The sequence below is a fragment of the Nerophis ophidion genome, linkage group LG06, assembly GCF_033978795.1.
Source record: "Nerophis ophidion isolate RoL-2023_Sa linkage group LG06, RoL_Noph_v1.0, whole genome shotgun sequence".
NCBI classification, from domain to species: domain Eukaryota; kingdom Metazoa; phylum Chordata; class Actinopteri; order Syngnathiformes; family Syngnathidae; genus Nerophis; species Nerophis ophidion.
Window position 1 is genome coordinate 20,431,994 of NC_084616.1, and position 18,056 is coordinate 20,450,049.

General features: G+C 35.5%; 1 protein-coding gene across 4 annotated transcripts in view; it reads left to right on the forward strand.

Annotated features, from left to right (window-relative positions):
* LOC133554350 (C4b-binding protein alpha chain-like) overlaps positions 1-18,056 on the forward strand; it is a 43,286-nt gene that overhangs the window by 22,794 nt on the left and 2,436 nt on the right. For 3 of the 4 annotated variants that reach the window (XM_061902966.1, XM_061902965.1, XM_061902964.1), the window contains exons 5-11: positions 1,412-1,488; positions 1,568-1,747; positions 1,820-1,993; positions 6,657-6,725; positions 7,004-7,051; positions 8,209-8,287; positions 12,721-12,790. In XM_061902966.1, the coding sequence (XP_061758950.1) occupies positions 1,412-1,488; positions 1,568-1,747; positions 1,820-1,993; positions 6,657-6,725; positions 7,004-7,051; positions 8,209-8,287; positions 12,721-12,790 (697 nt within the window). The remainder of the gene's footprint in view (positions 1-1,411; positions 1,489-1,567; positions 1,748-1,819; positions 1,994-6,656; positions 6,726-7,003; positions 7,052-8,208; positions 8,288-12,720; positions 12,791-18,056) is intronic. The other variant, XM_061902967.1, reaches the window with a different exon arrangement.

An 18,056-nucleotide genomic window follows, 5' to 3' on the forward strand; every position in this document is an offset into this window, starting at 1 on the left:
CCTGCCGAAAATGCATAATAAAGAAGAAAAAAAAAACATATTAGTCGCACTGGAGTGTAAGTCGCATTATTGGGGGCAATTTATTTGATAAAACCCAACACCAAGAATAGACATTTGAAAGGCAATTAAAAATTAATAAAGTGAAGTGAATTATATTTATTTAGCGCTTTTCTCTAGTGACTCAAAGCACTTTACATAGTGAAACCCAATATCTGAGTTACATTTAAACCAGTGTAAGTGGCACTGGGAGCAGGTGGGTAAAGTGTCTTGCCCAAGGACACAACGGCAGTGACTAGGGTGGCGGAAGTGGGAATCGAACCTGCAACCCCCAAGTTGCTGGCACGGCCACTCTACCAACCGAGCTATACCACCCCAGAATAATGAACAATAGGCTGAATAAGTGTACGTTATATGACGCATAAACAACCAACTGAGATGGTGCCTGGTATGTTAACGTAACATATTATGGTAAGAGTCATTTAAATAACCATAAGCTATAGAACATGCTATACGTTTACCAAACAATCTGTCACTCCTAATTGCTAAATACCATGAAATCTTATACGTCTAGTCTCTTATGTGAATGAGCTAAATAATAATATTTGATATTTTACCGTAATGTGTTAATTTCACACATAAGTCGCCCCCGAGTATAAGTCGCACCCCAGGCCAAACTATGAAAAAAACTGTGACTTATAGTCCGAAAAATACGGTAGTTACTTTTTTATTATTGTGATAATAAGGATAATTTTGGTCCAATAACTTAATGTGAAATGTTCATATTGTTACATCCCTACTGCGGTAGATCTCCCTAGGGTTAGAATGACCGTATTAAAATTAGATTGATCGAAATAATGTGGTTGATGACATCACTTTGATAGAGCTTGCTAAATGCTAACATGGAGATAAGTGACAGTAACGTCTTTTCCCCCATAAAAAACGTAATTCCCCCAACTTAAACTTGTATAAACGCATTACGGTCTACTCTGGACCACTAAGATATTAACATTGAACATTAAGATAGTGCTGTCTTAACACAGAGTGATCTATCCATACTCGACACAGACGGATGTGTTAACCGGAAGTGAACTCTTTACGTCACATAAAACAGAAGCATTAACACAGTCAAAAATGTTTATAAATATAAAATGTAAGAAGATAATCCACTAAACACTTGAATAAATATAATGTGGCTCTTATGAAGCCAGAGAAATATTCCAATGTTTCCTCTGCCATTAAAGTGTGTTTTCTATTTATTTGAGTAAATTAAAAAAAGAAAAAATTGGAAACTTGGCAACATTTTTTCAGTGTGTACATGATCTAAATGATTTCATGTATTTGTTTGAATGAATTTGTGGCAAATCTATGTAGTTTGTCGCTGTATTAGAACTGATGTTTTTCTGTTTATTAGTTACATCTTGGTTGGCAAAGACTCCTTCATATGTGGAGATAAAGGGTGGGAAGGCGGCCGCCTGCCGTATTGCGAAGGTAGGTAACCTGGCTTGGTTAACACTTACTTTACCACAATTTTTTTTTTAATTAACCCGTTGCCTTTTCCTATTTGCAGTGGTGGTGTGCCAGCCCCCGCCACAATTAGCCAATGGCTCGTTCAACCCTGAATTAGAGAGCTATAAATATGGACAACTTTTACAGTACAGCTGTAAAAAGGATTATACCCTCAACGGATCCAAAATCGTAGAATGCTCACATAATAGTAAATTCAAACCCGATCCTCCAAATTGTGTCAGTAAGTATCTCTCATTAGCACATGAACGTCTTCTCAAGGTGGTCTGATTTTCTTTTTCCGTCTTTCCTGCAGAGGTGAACTGTCGAGAACCTATAGTAGCAAAGGCTGAATGGGCAGCACGACCCCCCTATGGATACAGGGACATGCTGACATTTCAGTGCTTGGAAGGATACACAATGATTGGATCTGCCAGCATCACGTGTGGCATCAACAGCAGCTGGTCGCCACCGCCTCCCAGTTGTCTACGTGAGTCCTTAACTTGTTGTTGCATTCAGGCCACGGAGCATGAATTATTAATAATGATAATACAAATGATAATGTTCACATTCAAGTGGAAGTTGCTCTTTTTTTATCAGTACATGTTGTGGGTGAGTTTAGTTTCATGTTGATGGTTGACATCTTTGCACCTCAGCTCCATGTTGACACCACAAACATTGTATGCACTAATACCACTTGTATAAACAGTACATTTACACATCCATCCATCCATTTTCTACCGCATGTCACATGTACACACTAATAAGACTTGTATAAACTGTACATTCATACATGTACACACTAAGACTACTTGTTTAAACTGTACATTTATACATGTACGCACTAATACTATGTCTATAAACTGTACATTTATACGTGTATGCACTAATACCACTTGTATAAAATGTACATTTGTGCACTAATACTACTTGTATAAACTGTACATTTATACAGTCATGTACTAATACTACCTGTATAAACTGTACATTTATACATGTACACACTAATACTACTTGTATAAACAACATTTATACATGTATGCTCTATTGCTACTTGTATAAACTGTACATTTACACATGTACCCACTAATAACACTTGTACCAAGTTAGGGCTGGCGATATATCGATATACTCAATTTATCGCGGGTTTGTCTCTGTGCAATATAGAAAATGACTATATTGTGATATTGGAGTATACGTTCTCACGCAGTTGCTTTTAGCTGCTGGCATTACACTACAGGCTCTTCCAACTCTTTCTTGTGTCTCCTTCCCACAGACAGCAAGCGCACTTTCTTATACACGTCACATACTGTCACGTCATACGCCACATACGTATACGCCCTCGCAGACCAGAGATGTAGCAGCATGGGTAATGTTAGCTGTGTTGCCAGTAGTAATACGAGAGAGAGAACGTGCCAATCTAGTAACACATGAAGGAAGAATTAATTCCCAAGAAAAACAGCAGGGGGTCCATCGTCTGGCGGTGGTTTGGCTTCAAGTGGGAATATGTCGAACAGAAAACCGGAATTTGTCAAGTGTGTGGCAGAAGCGTTGCTACAAAAAGTAGCATTACTGCTAATGTGTAGCATCATTTGAAAAGTCACCTGCTAGAGAATGAAGAGGGATTACTCCGCATGTCAACATGTCCATTCGGTGCCAAGGCAACCATTTCCACATCAACACGTATGAAAAAAACAGTGAACAACATAAGGAGATAACGTCCGCAGTAACCTACCACATAGCGATTTGATATCCTATTATGCGGCTAAATTTTATTTGACAGTTATTGAAATATCTTGTGTGACACCATGCACAAAATTGCACTTTATTTGTTTTAAACTATTGTTGTGGCGTTCTGTACAAAAAGTGCACTTTAGTTTTTTTGTGTTGTTTTGATATGTCAACTTAGTGACATCATGCACCAAAGTGCACTCATAGCTTGTTTTAAAATGTCTCTGACAATCTTGCCCTTTCTATTTTGAAATGACATGAATGTTTGTGCCACTGCTTAATAACTGTTTAATATATACAGTTTTGGTCAATTGACTTAGTTGCGGGGCTTCACGGTGGCAGAAGGGGTTGGTGCGTCTGCCTCACAATACGAAGGTCCTGCAGTCCTGGGTTCAAATTCAGGCTCAGGATCTTTCTGTGTGGAGTTTGCATGTTCTCCCCGTGAATGCGTGGGTTCCCTCCGGGTACACCGGCTTCCTCCCACTTCCAAAGACATGCACCTGGGGATAGGTTGATTGGCAACACTAAATTGGCCCTAGTGTGTGAATGTGAGTGTGAATGTTGTCTGTCTATCTGTGTTGGCCCTGCGATGAGGTGGCGACTTGTCCAGGGTGTACGCCGCCTTCCGCCCGATTGTAGCTGAGATAGGCGCCAGCGCTCCCCCGCGACCCCAAAAAGGGAATAAGCGGTGGGAAATGGATGGATGGATGGACTTAGTTGCGATTTCCCTCTCTGCATGAAAGTTTAAAATGACCATATATTAATGCAGTATGAACAAGAATGTTTTAATGTAGCCACATAGAATCATTATACTGCTGTGATTATATGCATCAAGTGTTCATTCAAGGCTAAGGCAAAATATCGAAATATATATCGTTAATATCGAGATATTAAAAAAAGGCCATATGGCCCAGCGCTATACCAAGTGTACATTTATACATATACACACTATTACTATTTGTATAAACTGTACATGTATACATGTATGCACTAATACTACATATATCAAGTGTACATTTATACATGTACACACTAAATTTACTTGTGTAAACTGTACATTTATACACGTATACACCAATACTACTTGTTTAAACTGTACATTTATACTTGTATGCACTAATACTACTTGTATAAACTGTACATTTATACATGTACGCACTGATGCTACATGTATAAAGTGTATATTTATACATGTACACATTAATGCTACTTCTATAATCTGTACATTTATACACATTTGCACGAATACTACTTGTATAAACTGTACTTTTATTACACATATGCACTAATACTACTTGTATAAACTGTACATTTATACGCGTATGCGCTAGTACTACTTGTGTAAACCGTACATTTATACGCGTATGAACTAGTACTACTTGTATAAACTGTACATTTACACACGTATGCACTAATACTACTTGTATAAACTGTACATTTATACGCTTATGAAGTAGTACTACTTGTATAAACTGTATATTTACACATGTATGCACTACTACTTGTACAGTATAAACTGTACATTTATACATGTACGCACTGACACTAGATGTATAAACTGTATATTTATACATGTACACATTAATGCTACTTCTATAATCTGTACATTTATACATTTACGCACTAACATATGTATAAAGTGTACATTTAGATTATTCACAATTAAAACGACACCTATTATGTTTCGTTTTAATTATAATAAATACCCGGATGCAGCTGATTTAGGCTCCAGCACCCCGCCCCTTCTAAACCCTCGCACCAGTAATGCACTTTTGGGTACATCTTCTTACATTTTGATTCGCCGAAAGTTTTATTGATCACAATTACTGCAAAAACAAATAGCGTGGAAGCTAATCGAGTTCAAAAAGGTATTTACCACAATGCGGCATAGCGACGTCACCTGTTTTATGGAAAGCACATTTTTTACACTGCAAAGCCGAATGGGAAACAAAAGCCGGCTAAAATAGGGAGGTAATCAAAAAGCAGGGGCGCGTGAGAAACACAAGGCAGGTGACACAAATACATAAATAGGCAACGAAACAAAACAGGAAGTACCACCAGGAACTAAGGAAGTCAAATAACAAACAGGATGTGATATACAAAAAAGAACAAAAACAGAATATGCCATGATCCGAGTAGCGGATTATGACACATATACTGCATTTCTGGTATTAGGACTCCCGCGTATTATTGTTTTGGTAATGGCGAGCAATAAACCCACGAAGCTTCAATGACAAATGGCTTCAGGACCTACATTTCAGCAAATAATTCACTGATGAAGATGGAAAGATGTTTAGCACGCCCTGTAAACGGGCTAAGAAAAAGAACACAATTTACGACCGGGTGCACTGATTTTCAAAGATCCACCCTAACCAGGCACCTTTCCTGCTTGTCTGCTCGCAGACTGTGGTGGAGGAGCGCGGGGGAGACGTTCCCTACATGACGCCAGTGGTTCCCCACAGTTGCGCTCTTTGGTCGGAATGACAAGGCGGTCGATTTGTTACAGCTCTTTATTTATTTTTTCCACAAGGCCAAGCGTACATCCACCATGCTATTAATACTCCACTTAGCGCTCCCCCTCCTAACTTGCCCACTTACTTACACATGTCACTCAACCCACACAGCGCCTTCTTAAAGAGGAACACACATCTTATGGCCATCACCAAGCCGCTGATGAAATGCTGGAGGCATTGAGTGCCACTGTATTACATGACATTGAAACTAACTTGCCAAATTCCAAGTTTGTTGACATTATTTGCCATGAAAGTGTAGATGTGGTGGTTTTTAAACGACTGATCTACATACAGGTGAGAGTAATCAATTAAATGTGTCATATGCATGTATGCCATTGCACACAATTATCATAATTTCATGACTGGGGCAAAAAACTTTTTACACTTTTATATTGAAATAATTACACCTACAACTTATTAAATGAAAATATGGAAAAAATACCGCAAGCGGTAGAGTTAAGATCCATGAAGGAAAGAAGAATGTGAATAAATGTTTATAACTGAAAACATTTACATATGCAAAAAAATGTTTTCTTTTTGGATTATTTTTTTTAATGAATTAACGTTTATGACAACCTTTATGAGATATAACCAGATAATGCATACATTTATAATTTATTTTCAAAATAGTTACAAAAAAGTGGGACCCCAAAAATGTACTGTAGGACCCCATTTTTATGACTTAATGATCAGGAATTTTCTAAATGGGGTCCCAGGGACCCCCATTTAGAAAATTCCTGTACACTGTACACCTATGCACTAATACTTGTATAAACTGTACATTCACACACGTATGCACTATTACTACTTGTATAAACGGTACATTTATAAGTGTATGTACTAACACTACGTATATAAACTTATACTACTTGTACATTCCTAATACATACTACATGTTGTCCCTAACAGCAAAACAAACGACCATGACACCTTCTGACAAGAAGACACCGTCATCACCAACCACCCCAACACCAAAAGGTACAATTTTGAGTATTTTGGCAGAAAATACAAAATCCAGATGATTCTATTGTATTTTCTTCATTAAGATCATCTGAATTCCAGCACTACTGTCAAAACAAGCATTTTATTCAATACTCTATATTTAATTTTTTAGCGTTGACGCCTGTTGTCACTTTTATTACTGATCAATTTTCGCCTCCGATGCACCAAATGACAGTGTTGGTTAGTATCATTTAAACGTAAGACAATAAAAGATAAATGTAATTCCACACACCTAACGCAAGTCTTTGTTTCAGGAAATGGTGGGGACAGCTTGTGGAAGCCTGTGGGTATCGCTCTTATAGGTAGGTATTAACTTCATTGGTGATACATGTATATATAAATATATGTATATTTATAATATATTATGTTGCATTTACGGCTTTTAATGATCTTTTTTAAATCATGCTAGCATAATCATAAGCATACACCTTCTTTTTAAAAGGTAGCCCACATTTTGCACAACACTACAGCAGGAGGTCCTCAGGTTTTAAACGAGCTCCGTTCCAACTTTAAATTAATAAGTCACTGGCAGGAAACATAAAGGACATAAAATACATTAACAAAGTATGACATTAAACCGTAAAAAAGACAAAACAACTCTTTAGTTTTATTCTTGTGGTTGTTTTCACACTGAAAGCCACATACCGTCCTATTAGTGGAGCATTTGTCATTCTGGATGGGTACTAAGTTCTGTACTAAAGGGTATAAACTTATGAAAAAATCAAACAGTACCATATTTGGATACTTTTGTTGTAGACTCGGCACTGACTCAACCACTTAGGCAAACAGGCGTATTTGTAGCGGACTTCCTCTAAGTAATGTCATTTTCCATGCTAACAAAGATAGAAAGCACTCCAAAATAAGGCTCCACTTTTCAAAATGTGCTAGCTGGACTCTAGTTTACGTTGGATTTTGGCATATATATGCTACTGATTAGTATCAGCGATTATACATGGCGATTTTAACACCTCCACATTTCGGTTATAAAAACTACAACTAAGATTCATGTTAAAATCAGATGGTGTGTAATAAGTATAATACTTGGAGTACAAACACTTTGTAGGAGTCAACACCAGACAAGACTGGAACATTTAACTTAATGCCAAAGACTATTTCCTGACTACGGCAACACACCTAATACAAACTTAAATTAATGCATACTTGTAAATGATACTTAGAAGTGTAAAACCCGTGTAACTGATTCACCTTTTCTTTTTCTTCACGATGAAACGCTCATAACCATGAAAACGCCATAGAACGAGGACCACCTGTAGTTACATTTTACCTGTAGACTCGTGGACACCGCCAGAATAAAAGCATGTCCTGTCATTTATGTATTGAGGAGAAATATTCACATGGACTTTGACTGATGATGGTTTATTGTGATGGTTATTGTTTTAAATTTTCATTTATGGTCTTGTCATTTGGTCAACTTTTGTTTTCTCCCTGCTGGCCATAGTCATCATTGTGCTCACGGTGGTTATTGCTGCATGCTATCACTTCCGAGGAGCATTCATCAACAAAGAGAACAAACTTGGGTAAAGTGATTTGTTGAGTGCACTTTGCCGACTAACACCTTCAGGAGCTTTTCTTCTTCTTCTTCTTCAACTGGAGTTTTTTACAACTTTATCCTCTCCGCCGCAACTTTACTGCTCACACCTTGATGCTTCTTAGTTGGAAGATTACATGGTGATGTTGTTGTGTACTGTGCTGGGTTCAAGGTAGAGATCGACCGATTATCGCCGCCATTATTTACTAGTAGATTATAGAAATACAGGGCTTGAATTTAACCACAGCAACTGCGGCAAAAGCCGCGACCTCCCTCGTCATTTGCCGTAAGCCCTAAAAAAATAGACCAACATCCGCGGCACGAACTGACTTTTTACTTGTTAATGGACGAAGGATCTAACAGTAAACGGTATAATGATAATTTGCGATAAAAGTCCAGACTGTTAGTAATACCGTCCTAATTGTTTTAATTACAGAAAAAAACGTCATTTATCAGTGCATTTCAGGCAACACGAAGTCAGGCGCATTGGCACTAGTGTCGTTTGGTTTGATAATCATGGCGGACTACAGACACGGACTTTGCTCGGGAGATTTCCCCTCGGAGTAAACGGAGCCAAGCGTTTGGTTTAACGTCATTTTCCCCTCGCTTCCCACTGTTCGTGTAAGAGCCCACTCTTGTGTTTAGATTGCGACCTGTGTGGACAATATTGGAGACACTTGCACCAACACAAAATTTATACAGCGCAGGAGAAAGCTATTTAATGTTTTGCAGTAGGCTGTCACAACTTGTTTATAAAGTATTTACTTTGTTGACTGGCATGTTCACTTGTCCTTTATTTAACTGCAAAGTCTATCAGTGTTGAACTGAACAAAGGCTGTGAAGATTGTGTATTCGATGTGAGAGGTGTCACTCTTTATTTTTGTTGGCCAAACTTTTGTACTGAACTAAGTGAAGAACACAGCTGGTTTATTACACTTTTCATCTTCATTACCCAAACTGCTTTGTGTTTTATTTTGATATCAAAAAGTAAACACCAGGTTGTTTTTAGGGGGGGGGTTTACATGTTTTTTTTTTTTAATGTCCCAAAGGTATTACTTTAAAAAACCTTCATGGGACACATTCCTTGACCTTAAAACATTTAAATTCAAGGCCTGTAAATATAAATATATTTATTTATTTAATGAATTTTATTATATATAACTATATTTACTACAGTATTTTTTTGATATAACTACATCAGCAGACACAATATGTACACATGCAATACCAGAATTTAGGAAATAAATCATTAGTGCAGTAGTTTTCCCTGCCTTTTTTTCACTGCATCGCCCACCATACGTCTCTTCTGCTTACCTGTCAAAACCTAAATTTTTCCCCCCTTAGGAATTCCAGTTTTTGTCATTCATTCAGCGTAAGAACGCGACAGAGATAGATGGATATAAGGATATGGAGGTTAATTGTTGTCTTTATTGCAAAAGTTATTTTTGGACACTGAATTTGTTTTCTTTGCGTTTGAATTTTGTGAACTTAATTTTTTTACATCAAATTATGCTGACGATTTAATTGAAAACAAAATGTTACCAAAATGCGTGTATTTAAAAATTCAATATTTTAAAATTAATTGTAAAAATAAGTTTTACAGCCAGCATTATTGAAATGTTAACTATGTTGCATTATGACAAGGTAACCAAGTTAACTTCCATTTTTCTGCTGTTTTGTAAGACCCATGTCACATGACTTCAAACTTGACGCCTCATTTGATCGATTGCTTCAATCTTAATTTACCGGAAGTGAAGCAGCAAATTTTTGGTTATTATTTTACACTCAATTTTTTCCAACTGGATTTTTTAGGCTGAATATTGAATTTTTTTATACACATAAGTTTTTTTATTTTATTTTTATTTTTTACACTGAAATTGAAAAAAAAGAATTTTGTAAAAAAATGTAAGCACACGTTTTGCTGATGTTTTTTTTGTTTTAAGAAAATTATATGTAAAAAAAATTTGGTTCACAAAATTCAAACGCAAAAAATTCAGTTACACAAATTCAGTATAAAAAGAAAAGCATTTGTATTAAAAACACAAATTAACCTCCATATAAGGACGGCAGATAATAAATACATCTCTGCCAATTGACAAATATTAGATTATTATATAAGTAAAGAATAGCAGGCAGCAGCTCACACATTTTAATTCTTTCTGTAACATCCAGGAAGAAGTTATCTACATGAAGGAGCCCAGAATTGTTTTTATTTAAATGTTCACAATATTTCAGAAGGAAACCTTACAATGTAACAATCCATAAAGTGTTATAAAAGGTTATATATAAATAGAGTAGATAAGGTATTGTGATGAAGAGAAATATCATATTTTGACCAATTTTCCCAGGAGATTTTCCATATTTTGGAATAAAATGTTGTCTTAGACACACATAATTAAAGTTTTTGATTTTTTTTATTGATAAAATAAACATTTGCGCTGCATAAAAGACATTTTGTTAAAAAAAAAAACACGAGGGCTTTTCCAGCTGTTTTACTGACATAACTATTCATGTTTCAATTACTTTTACTGCAAATGAATATCGGCTCCAAATATCAATTATCGTTTTCATTGCTAATCCGTATCGGCCATGAAAAAAACATATCGGTCGATCTCTTGATTAAGGGTACTTTTGTTACAAGTTTGATGTTCCAAACTCCTACTTTTTGTAGGAAGTGTTGGAGTCAAAGTTTTCTTGGGAAGGGAATGCTGATCTGTAGCTTTTCTGTTGGAGTTACACATTTCACGGGTTATGGAATACAGTTAGGAACATACTGAGGCGCAGATGCTTGCTTAGACTTCTAGGCTAGTCCACATGTACAAGTCTTTTGGGAGACTACGAGTGTCCCGATCCGATATCAGCAAAAAAACCCAGTATGTCATATGTTTGCTATCATGTGCGGTACAAGCAGTGTTTATTTGTGAAAAGATGACAGCCAGTTAACTAGCGATGTGCAGATCGATACTGAAATATTGATATGCTCTTATCTCAAGTCAAGATATCAATACTTTTGATTCTTGAGTTATTTGAGATAATGTATATAACGAATAGGACCCGAGTGCAAAGTAACTAAACCATTAGGATAATTTTGAAATCAAACACAATTGGTGGGAACTAGTTTTTGTTACGCCTAGGTAAGTATGTAATGTGCTAGCTCATCGGCATATTTTTCTGTCATTTGTTTATTTAAGAAAATTAGTGGATATTAAAATAAATCACACAGTTTTATCAAAATTTAAGTGTGAAGAAACTTTTGATCGATTTTTAGATAAATCGCAATTCGCACATGCACAATTATAAAATCGACGCGTAAACGTTGATAATCGTTTAATTTATTGTAAATAAAGTACTGCAGACAGTTCCAAAATTTGGCTGACTGCAGTGAGCCACTTGACTGATAAATCCAACCAGCTTCTTTATTGTAGCGCACTTATGTTCCAGTTTTGCACACAGTTCCATGTATTTAATACATTTATTGGGAATACATTTAACTGTTAATTACAAATGTACTGTTTTTAAAAGTTGCTAGTGATAATCGCTTATTGAGTGACACAAAATAAATCTAAAATTGTATTAATAAATTTTAATCGCATCGTAGCTCTTGAGTCATAATGGAATCTTGACGTGCCCACAAAAGATTCCCTCGTCTTGTAGTATCGTACATCCTTACAGTTAAGTCATTGACAAAAAGTAAACATGCTAGGCTTTAGTCTACTGAGAGATAGCAGCTACACAACAGCTAAACACACAAGCTTGTAATTTAATGAACAATCAAACAGCACATTTGTCAATACAAACAAGTATCAAATAATTATAGTTGCATATTACTCCGCATCATTGAACTTACTGCGTCACACATGAATTGTTGTAACCACTAGGTGTTGTTAAAGAAACATTTACAACTCCACTTCAATTTAAAGACAGCATAAGTCCATTCCAGACGGTTCATAATAGATTAGTGCTTTTTATACTGTAGCTACCATTATTCTCCTGACAAATTTCACTTGATCAAACTTTTTCTAACACTTCACACTAGTAAATAATACTAGTATGTATGATTCCTGCTGATATCGGATCGGATCAATGTAGGTATCGGCCAACACTCGCGGCTCCAATGTCAGTATTGAAAGTGAAAAAGTTGTATTGCCACAGCCCTTTGAGAAATGTACAACTGCAAGCTGCTGAGCCAAAGGTGTGTGTGTGTGTGTGTGTGTGTGTGTGTGTGTGTGTGTGTGTGTGTGTGTGTGTGTAAAACCGTGTTTTCATCTTTCTGCTACCTCCGCATCTTTCCTTCGCTTCTGAATGGTAATGGAAGGAATGACAAACTTGTGTTTGCGTTTCGTCTGTCCGGCTGCTCTTTGTTTTCCTTTTCTGCGTGCTGGTGCGTTCACGCCAATGTTGATTGCTGTTTATGGATTGCAGCTATAGAAAGGGTCGCTCCAACAGCGTCGCTACCGCAGATGAGGGAGTGGTGCTGTCCGTAAGGAGCTAGGTGCGAACAACTTGTTTATTCCAAATGAACATGCAATAACTCCTGGATATTGATATCATGTCATTTTTGATACGTGAACATCCTTTTAAATATTGTCCTGAATTGTTTAGCATTCTGTTGGATATTTGCTTTGAACGGGTCATATTAGTTTAGCGCTTCACTTTCGTTTTGACTAATATAAGTTTGAACTGGGATTGTACGGAAAAAGTACTGCGGTACTAATGAATCAAAAAAAGGTACTATAAGGCATTAAAAAAAAAAACGGTCATTTTTTTTTTTTTTGTTCATCCGCATGTCGCACATCAACACACACACAGAGCACTTGCAAGCAGGAACAGGGTGGAGACATAAAAGGGGGAATGGATGTATTTTGGCTGTAAAACTAACGATAAACGTGGCGCTATGCTTAAAAACGTAGCTCGTAGGGGTTTGCATCTTTGCCTTAAATGGCCATTGATTAATTGATTGAGACTTTTATTAGTAGATTGCACAGTACAGTACATATTCCGTACAAATTACCACTAAAAGGTAGCACCCGAATATGGGTCCACGTTAATCAATTCATGGTAAATCCGATACGAATCTCGATACATGGGTTACGATACGATTCACTAACAATACTTTTAATTTAAAGGCCTACTGAAATGAGATTTTCTTATTCAAACGGGGATAGCAGGTCCATTCTATGTGTCATACTTGATCATTTCGCGATATTGCCATATTTTTGCTGAAAGGATTTAGTAGAGAACATCCACGATAAAGTTTGCAACTTTCGGTGCTAAGAGAAAAGCCCTGCCTCTACTGGAAGTCGCAGATGATGATGTCACATGTTGATGGCTCCTCACATATTCACATTGATTTTAATGGGAGCCTCCAACAAAAACAGCTATTCGGACCAAGAAAACGACAATTTCCCCATTAATTTGAGCGAGAATGAAAGATTCGTGTTTGAGGATATTGATAGCGACGGACTTAAAAAAATTAAAAAAAAACGCGATTGCATTGAGACGGATTAATATGTTTTTAGAGACATTTACTAGGATAATTCTGGGAAATCCCTTATCTTAGTGTTTTAGTGAGTTTAACAGTACCTTATTTTCGGAAGTGTACGCGCAGTGTCTCAGGGAAGTCGACGGCAGCTTTATGAGGCGGCACAAGCTCAGCTGATATCCGGTAAGAAGCGACTTTTTAACCACAATTTTCTCACCGAAACCTACGGGTTGACATTCGGTTGGGATCCATAGTAAAGTTTCACCTCCGTGAATTTTAAACAAGGAATCAGCGTGTGTTTGTGTGGCTAAAGGCTAAAGCTTCCCAACTCCATCTTTCTACTTTGACTCCTCCAATATTAATTGAACAAATTGCAAAAGATTCAGCAACACAGATCTCCAACATACTTTGTAATTATGCCGTTAAAGCAGAAGATTTTTAGCTGTGTGTGTGCGCAGCGCTCATATTCCTAACAGCCCGTGACGTCAAGCGTACACGTCATTACGCGACGTTTTCAAGAAAAAACTCCCGGGAAATTTAAAATTGCAATTTAGTCAACTAAAAAGGCCGTATTGGCATGTGTTGCAATGTTAATATGTCATCGTTGTAGTGGGTTTCAGTAGGCCTTTAAGACATCAAAATTCGATGCAGATGTAAGCTTTGCATAGTGAAAGGAAAATGTAATCTATCATGTCAGAACAATGTTTTCTATTTTTTTAATGAGACAAATAAAAAAATAGGTGGTTCCTGTATTATCAAATAGTAGAACTATCAATTTCAAGGCATTGCCGTCCATAAACTTACAAAAAAGAGTTGTGAGTTAAAAAATAGAAATTATGATTAATTTTATTTAGTTGATTCTTAGTTTAGTTGTATTTGTATCTGTTGTACTTTGTTAAATGTTAGTAAGACTGAAGAGTTGAGCTGTTTGCAAACAAACCAAATCTAGTGACTGGCTCATTGAAATGAACGATAGGTTTGTTTATTATTGAAGCATCACAATACATTTACATCTCGACCACTGCAGAAACAGTGACAGCCTTGCACAGAGCGGGTGTGCGTCTCCTCTCTGCTCTGACGAGAATGGAATGGACTTTACTGTCATTGCACTTAAAAGTACAACCATTGTTTTTTTTGTACAAGCTGTTAAAGGGCCGACATTCAGTAGACAGAGGACCGCCTGGTAGGAAAGGCTCATCTGCCGCTTGTACGTTGAAAATAGAGTGCTATGCGCTTTCGTGTCTCCAAACATTCCCCCCCAAAAAAGTTGCTAGATGTGTCACTGGCTGCTTTTGAGAAAGAAAGTCACTAAGAGGAGTTGGAAAGATTCTAGATTTAGCGAGAAATGTGCCCAGTCGTCAACACTTGGCTGAACTGTATGTGAAAAACAAAAACGCAAAGACCCGCAACGTACTACTTTTGTAGTAGGTGATGAAAAGTAGTTTTGTGTAATCCTTCTGTATAATTACTGTCGGACCGAGGCGGGTTTCTTAGCTTCGTTCATTCTCCGATATTCCAAGTCAGTACATTTTCGCCAAACAAAAAAGTGAAGAAGGCGTTTCTTACTAGTTCAGATGAAGATGGAAGATGTGACCTCTGCTGGTAAATACAAGCAATAAACATTTTCATATTTTGGCCCGGACTACAACTGCTGCTGAAAAATAAATCAACGTAGCGCAGATTTCGATTGTGTATGGAGATATCTGCTGGCGGGGCAATTCTCAAACAAGACAACATAGTTTTTATGAACATCTCCATGGTTTGAGTGCACATTTTCAGCACTTGTGGGCGTCCCAAATGCATGAAAACATGCAAGAACTGTTGGATTGATATATGACCCCTTTAAAAGTTATCCTGCTCCTCTTTCACAGTGAATTTAAACATTGCAATGGCATGACTTCTGACAATCACAATGTTTATTTAACTTTTATATGCAGATACTTTTTATTTGAATAATTAGAGCACAGTGTTTTATTGACCTATATCAAACACTGTGTTATTGTTCAAATTGCTGTGTGTTTTCTAAGTTGTACTTGGTGAAAAAAGCCTGAGAACCACTTCTCTACATCATTTTTAGATCTATTTGTTTATAATGTGTTTTATGATTTTTGAAATGTTTTGTTTAATGCCTTTTTAGTCATAATTTCAATTTTTTTTTTCTTTTTCTTTTTTTTTAAGGGTTAGGGTTTTTTTGGGGGCATCCCAAAAAATATTTCAAAGTGGAATATTTGATTTGAAGTAATCTAAGCTTTAAATAGTTCAATAATTCATAACAACAACGATTTTAGCTAATTCTTTTTGAAACAATGGCAATTAAAAAAAAGCACAGAAATATTCTCAGGGATCCAAAAGGGTCCCACTTTTAAATGTGTTAGAAATAAGTCAAACCTGATTTTGTTTTTGTTTACTTTCACCGCTTACATTTTGAGATCAACTTCAGATTTGTCAATTTTTTTTAATTATTGTTTTGTTTGTTTGTTTGTATGTATGCCCTTTTATTTATTTATATATATATATATATATATATATATATATACACACACACAAATGTATATGTGTGTATATATATATATGTATGTATATATATATATATATATATATATATATATACACAAATGTATATGTGTATATATATATATATGTATGTATGTATGTATATATATATATATATTTACATATATGTGTATATATATATATATACATATACATATTTATGTATATGTATAAAAAGATCATTATTTTTTATGGCAAACAAAAAAAAAATCTGTCTTTTCCAAAAAACATTTTAAAGTGTAATATTCGACGTGAAGTAATTGGGGCCTTATATACTTCAATAATTCATAATCAATCAATCAATCAATGTTTATTTACATAGCCCTAAATCACAAGGGTCTCATAAAAACAATGATTTTAATTAATTATTTTTTAAACAATGACAGTTAAAAAAAAATCTTACTAACATTCTCAGGGACCCAAAAGGATTGCACTCTTAAATGTGTTAAAATAAGTCATACATGATTTTCTTTTACTTTCAGCGCTTAAATCTGTAGATCAACTTTAGATATGTCAATTATATATTTTTTTTATTTTTTTCTTTCTTTAATGCCCTTTTGTTAAATAAAAACGATTTGTATTTTTATGGCAACCAAATTTTTTATTTTTGTTTCCCAAAAACATATTTTTAAAGTGGAATATTCGATGTGAAGTAATTGGGGCCTTAAATACTTCAATAAATCATAACAAATATTTTTTAAACAATGACAGTTTAAAAAATTCACACTAACATTCTAAGGGACCCAAAAATGTTGCACTCTTAAATATGTTAAAAATAAGTGATACAGGATTTTCTTTTACTTTCAGCGCTTAAATTTCTAGATCAACTCTAGCTATGTCAATTATATGTTTTTTTTGTTTAATGCCTTTTTGTTGTATAAAAAATATGTCTTTTTATGGCAAACGAAAAAATATCAGTCTTTTCCCAAAAACATATTTTAAAGTGGAATATTCGATGTGAAGTAATTGGAGCTTAAATAGGTCAAAAATTCATAACAACAATTATAAATTAATTATTTTTAAACAATGACAGTTTAAAAAATAAATCACATTAACATTCTCAGGGACCCAAAAGGGTCCCACTCTTAAATGTGTTAAAAAAAACAAGTCAGACATGATTTTATTTTTGTTTACTTTCAACGTTTATATTTGTAGCTCACCTTCAGATTTGTCAATTATATGTTTGCTTTGGGTTCCCCCGGGAGGAGCTGGACGAGGTGGTTGGGGAGAGGGAAGTCTGAGCTTTCATGCTTAGGCTGCTGCCCCCGCGACCCAACCTCGTAAAAGCGGAAGAAGATGGATGGATGGATTTATTTTTTTATCATAGTTTTGTTTGTTTAATGCCCTTTTGTCATATATATATATATATATATATATATATATCTATATATATATATATTCATCCATCCATCCATCCATCCATTTATAATAAAAAAAAGTGTTTTTATGACAAACAAAAAAAATATCAGTCTTTTCCCAAAAACATATATTTAAAGTGGAATATGCGATGTGAAGTAATTGGAGCCTTAAATAGTTCATTAATTCATATCATTGATTTTAAATTCATTATTATATCTTGAGCAATGACAGTTTTTTTTAAATCACACTAAAGGCCTTAGGGATCCAAAATGACCCCACTCACAATAACAAACAATAAGACATTTACAACTTCAAATCAAAATTTTGATTACAAATTTTTACTATTTTTTTGTATGTTTTATTC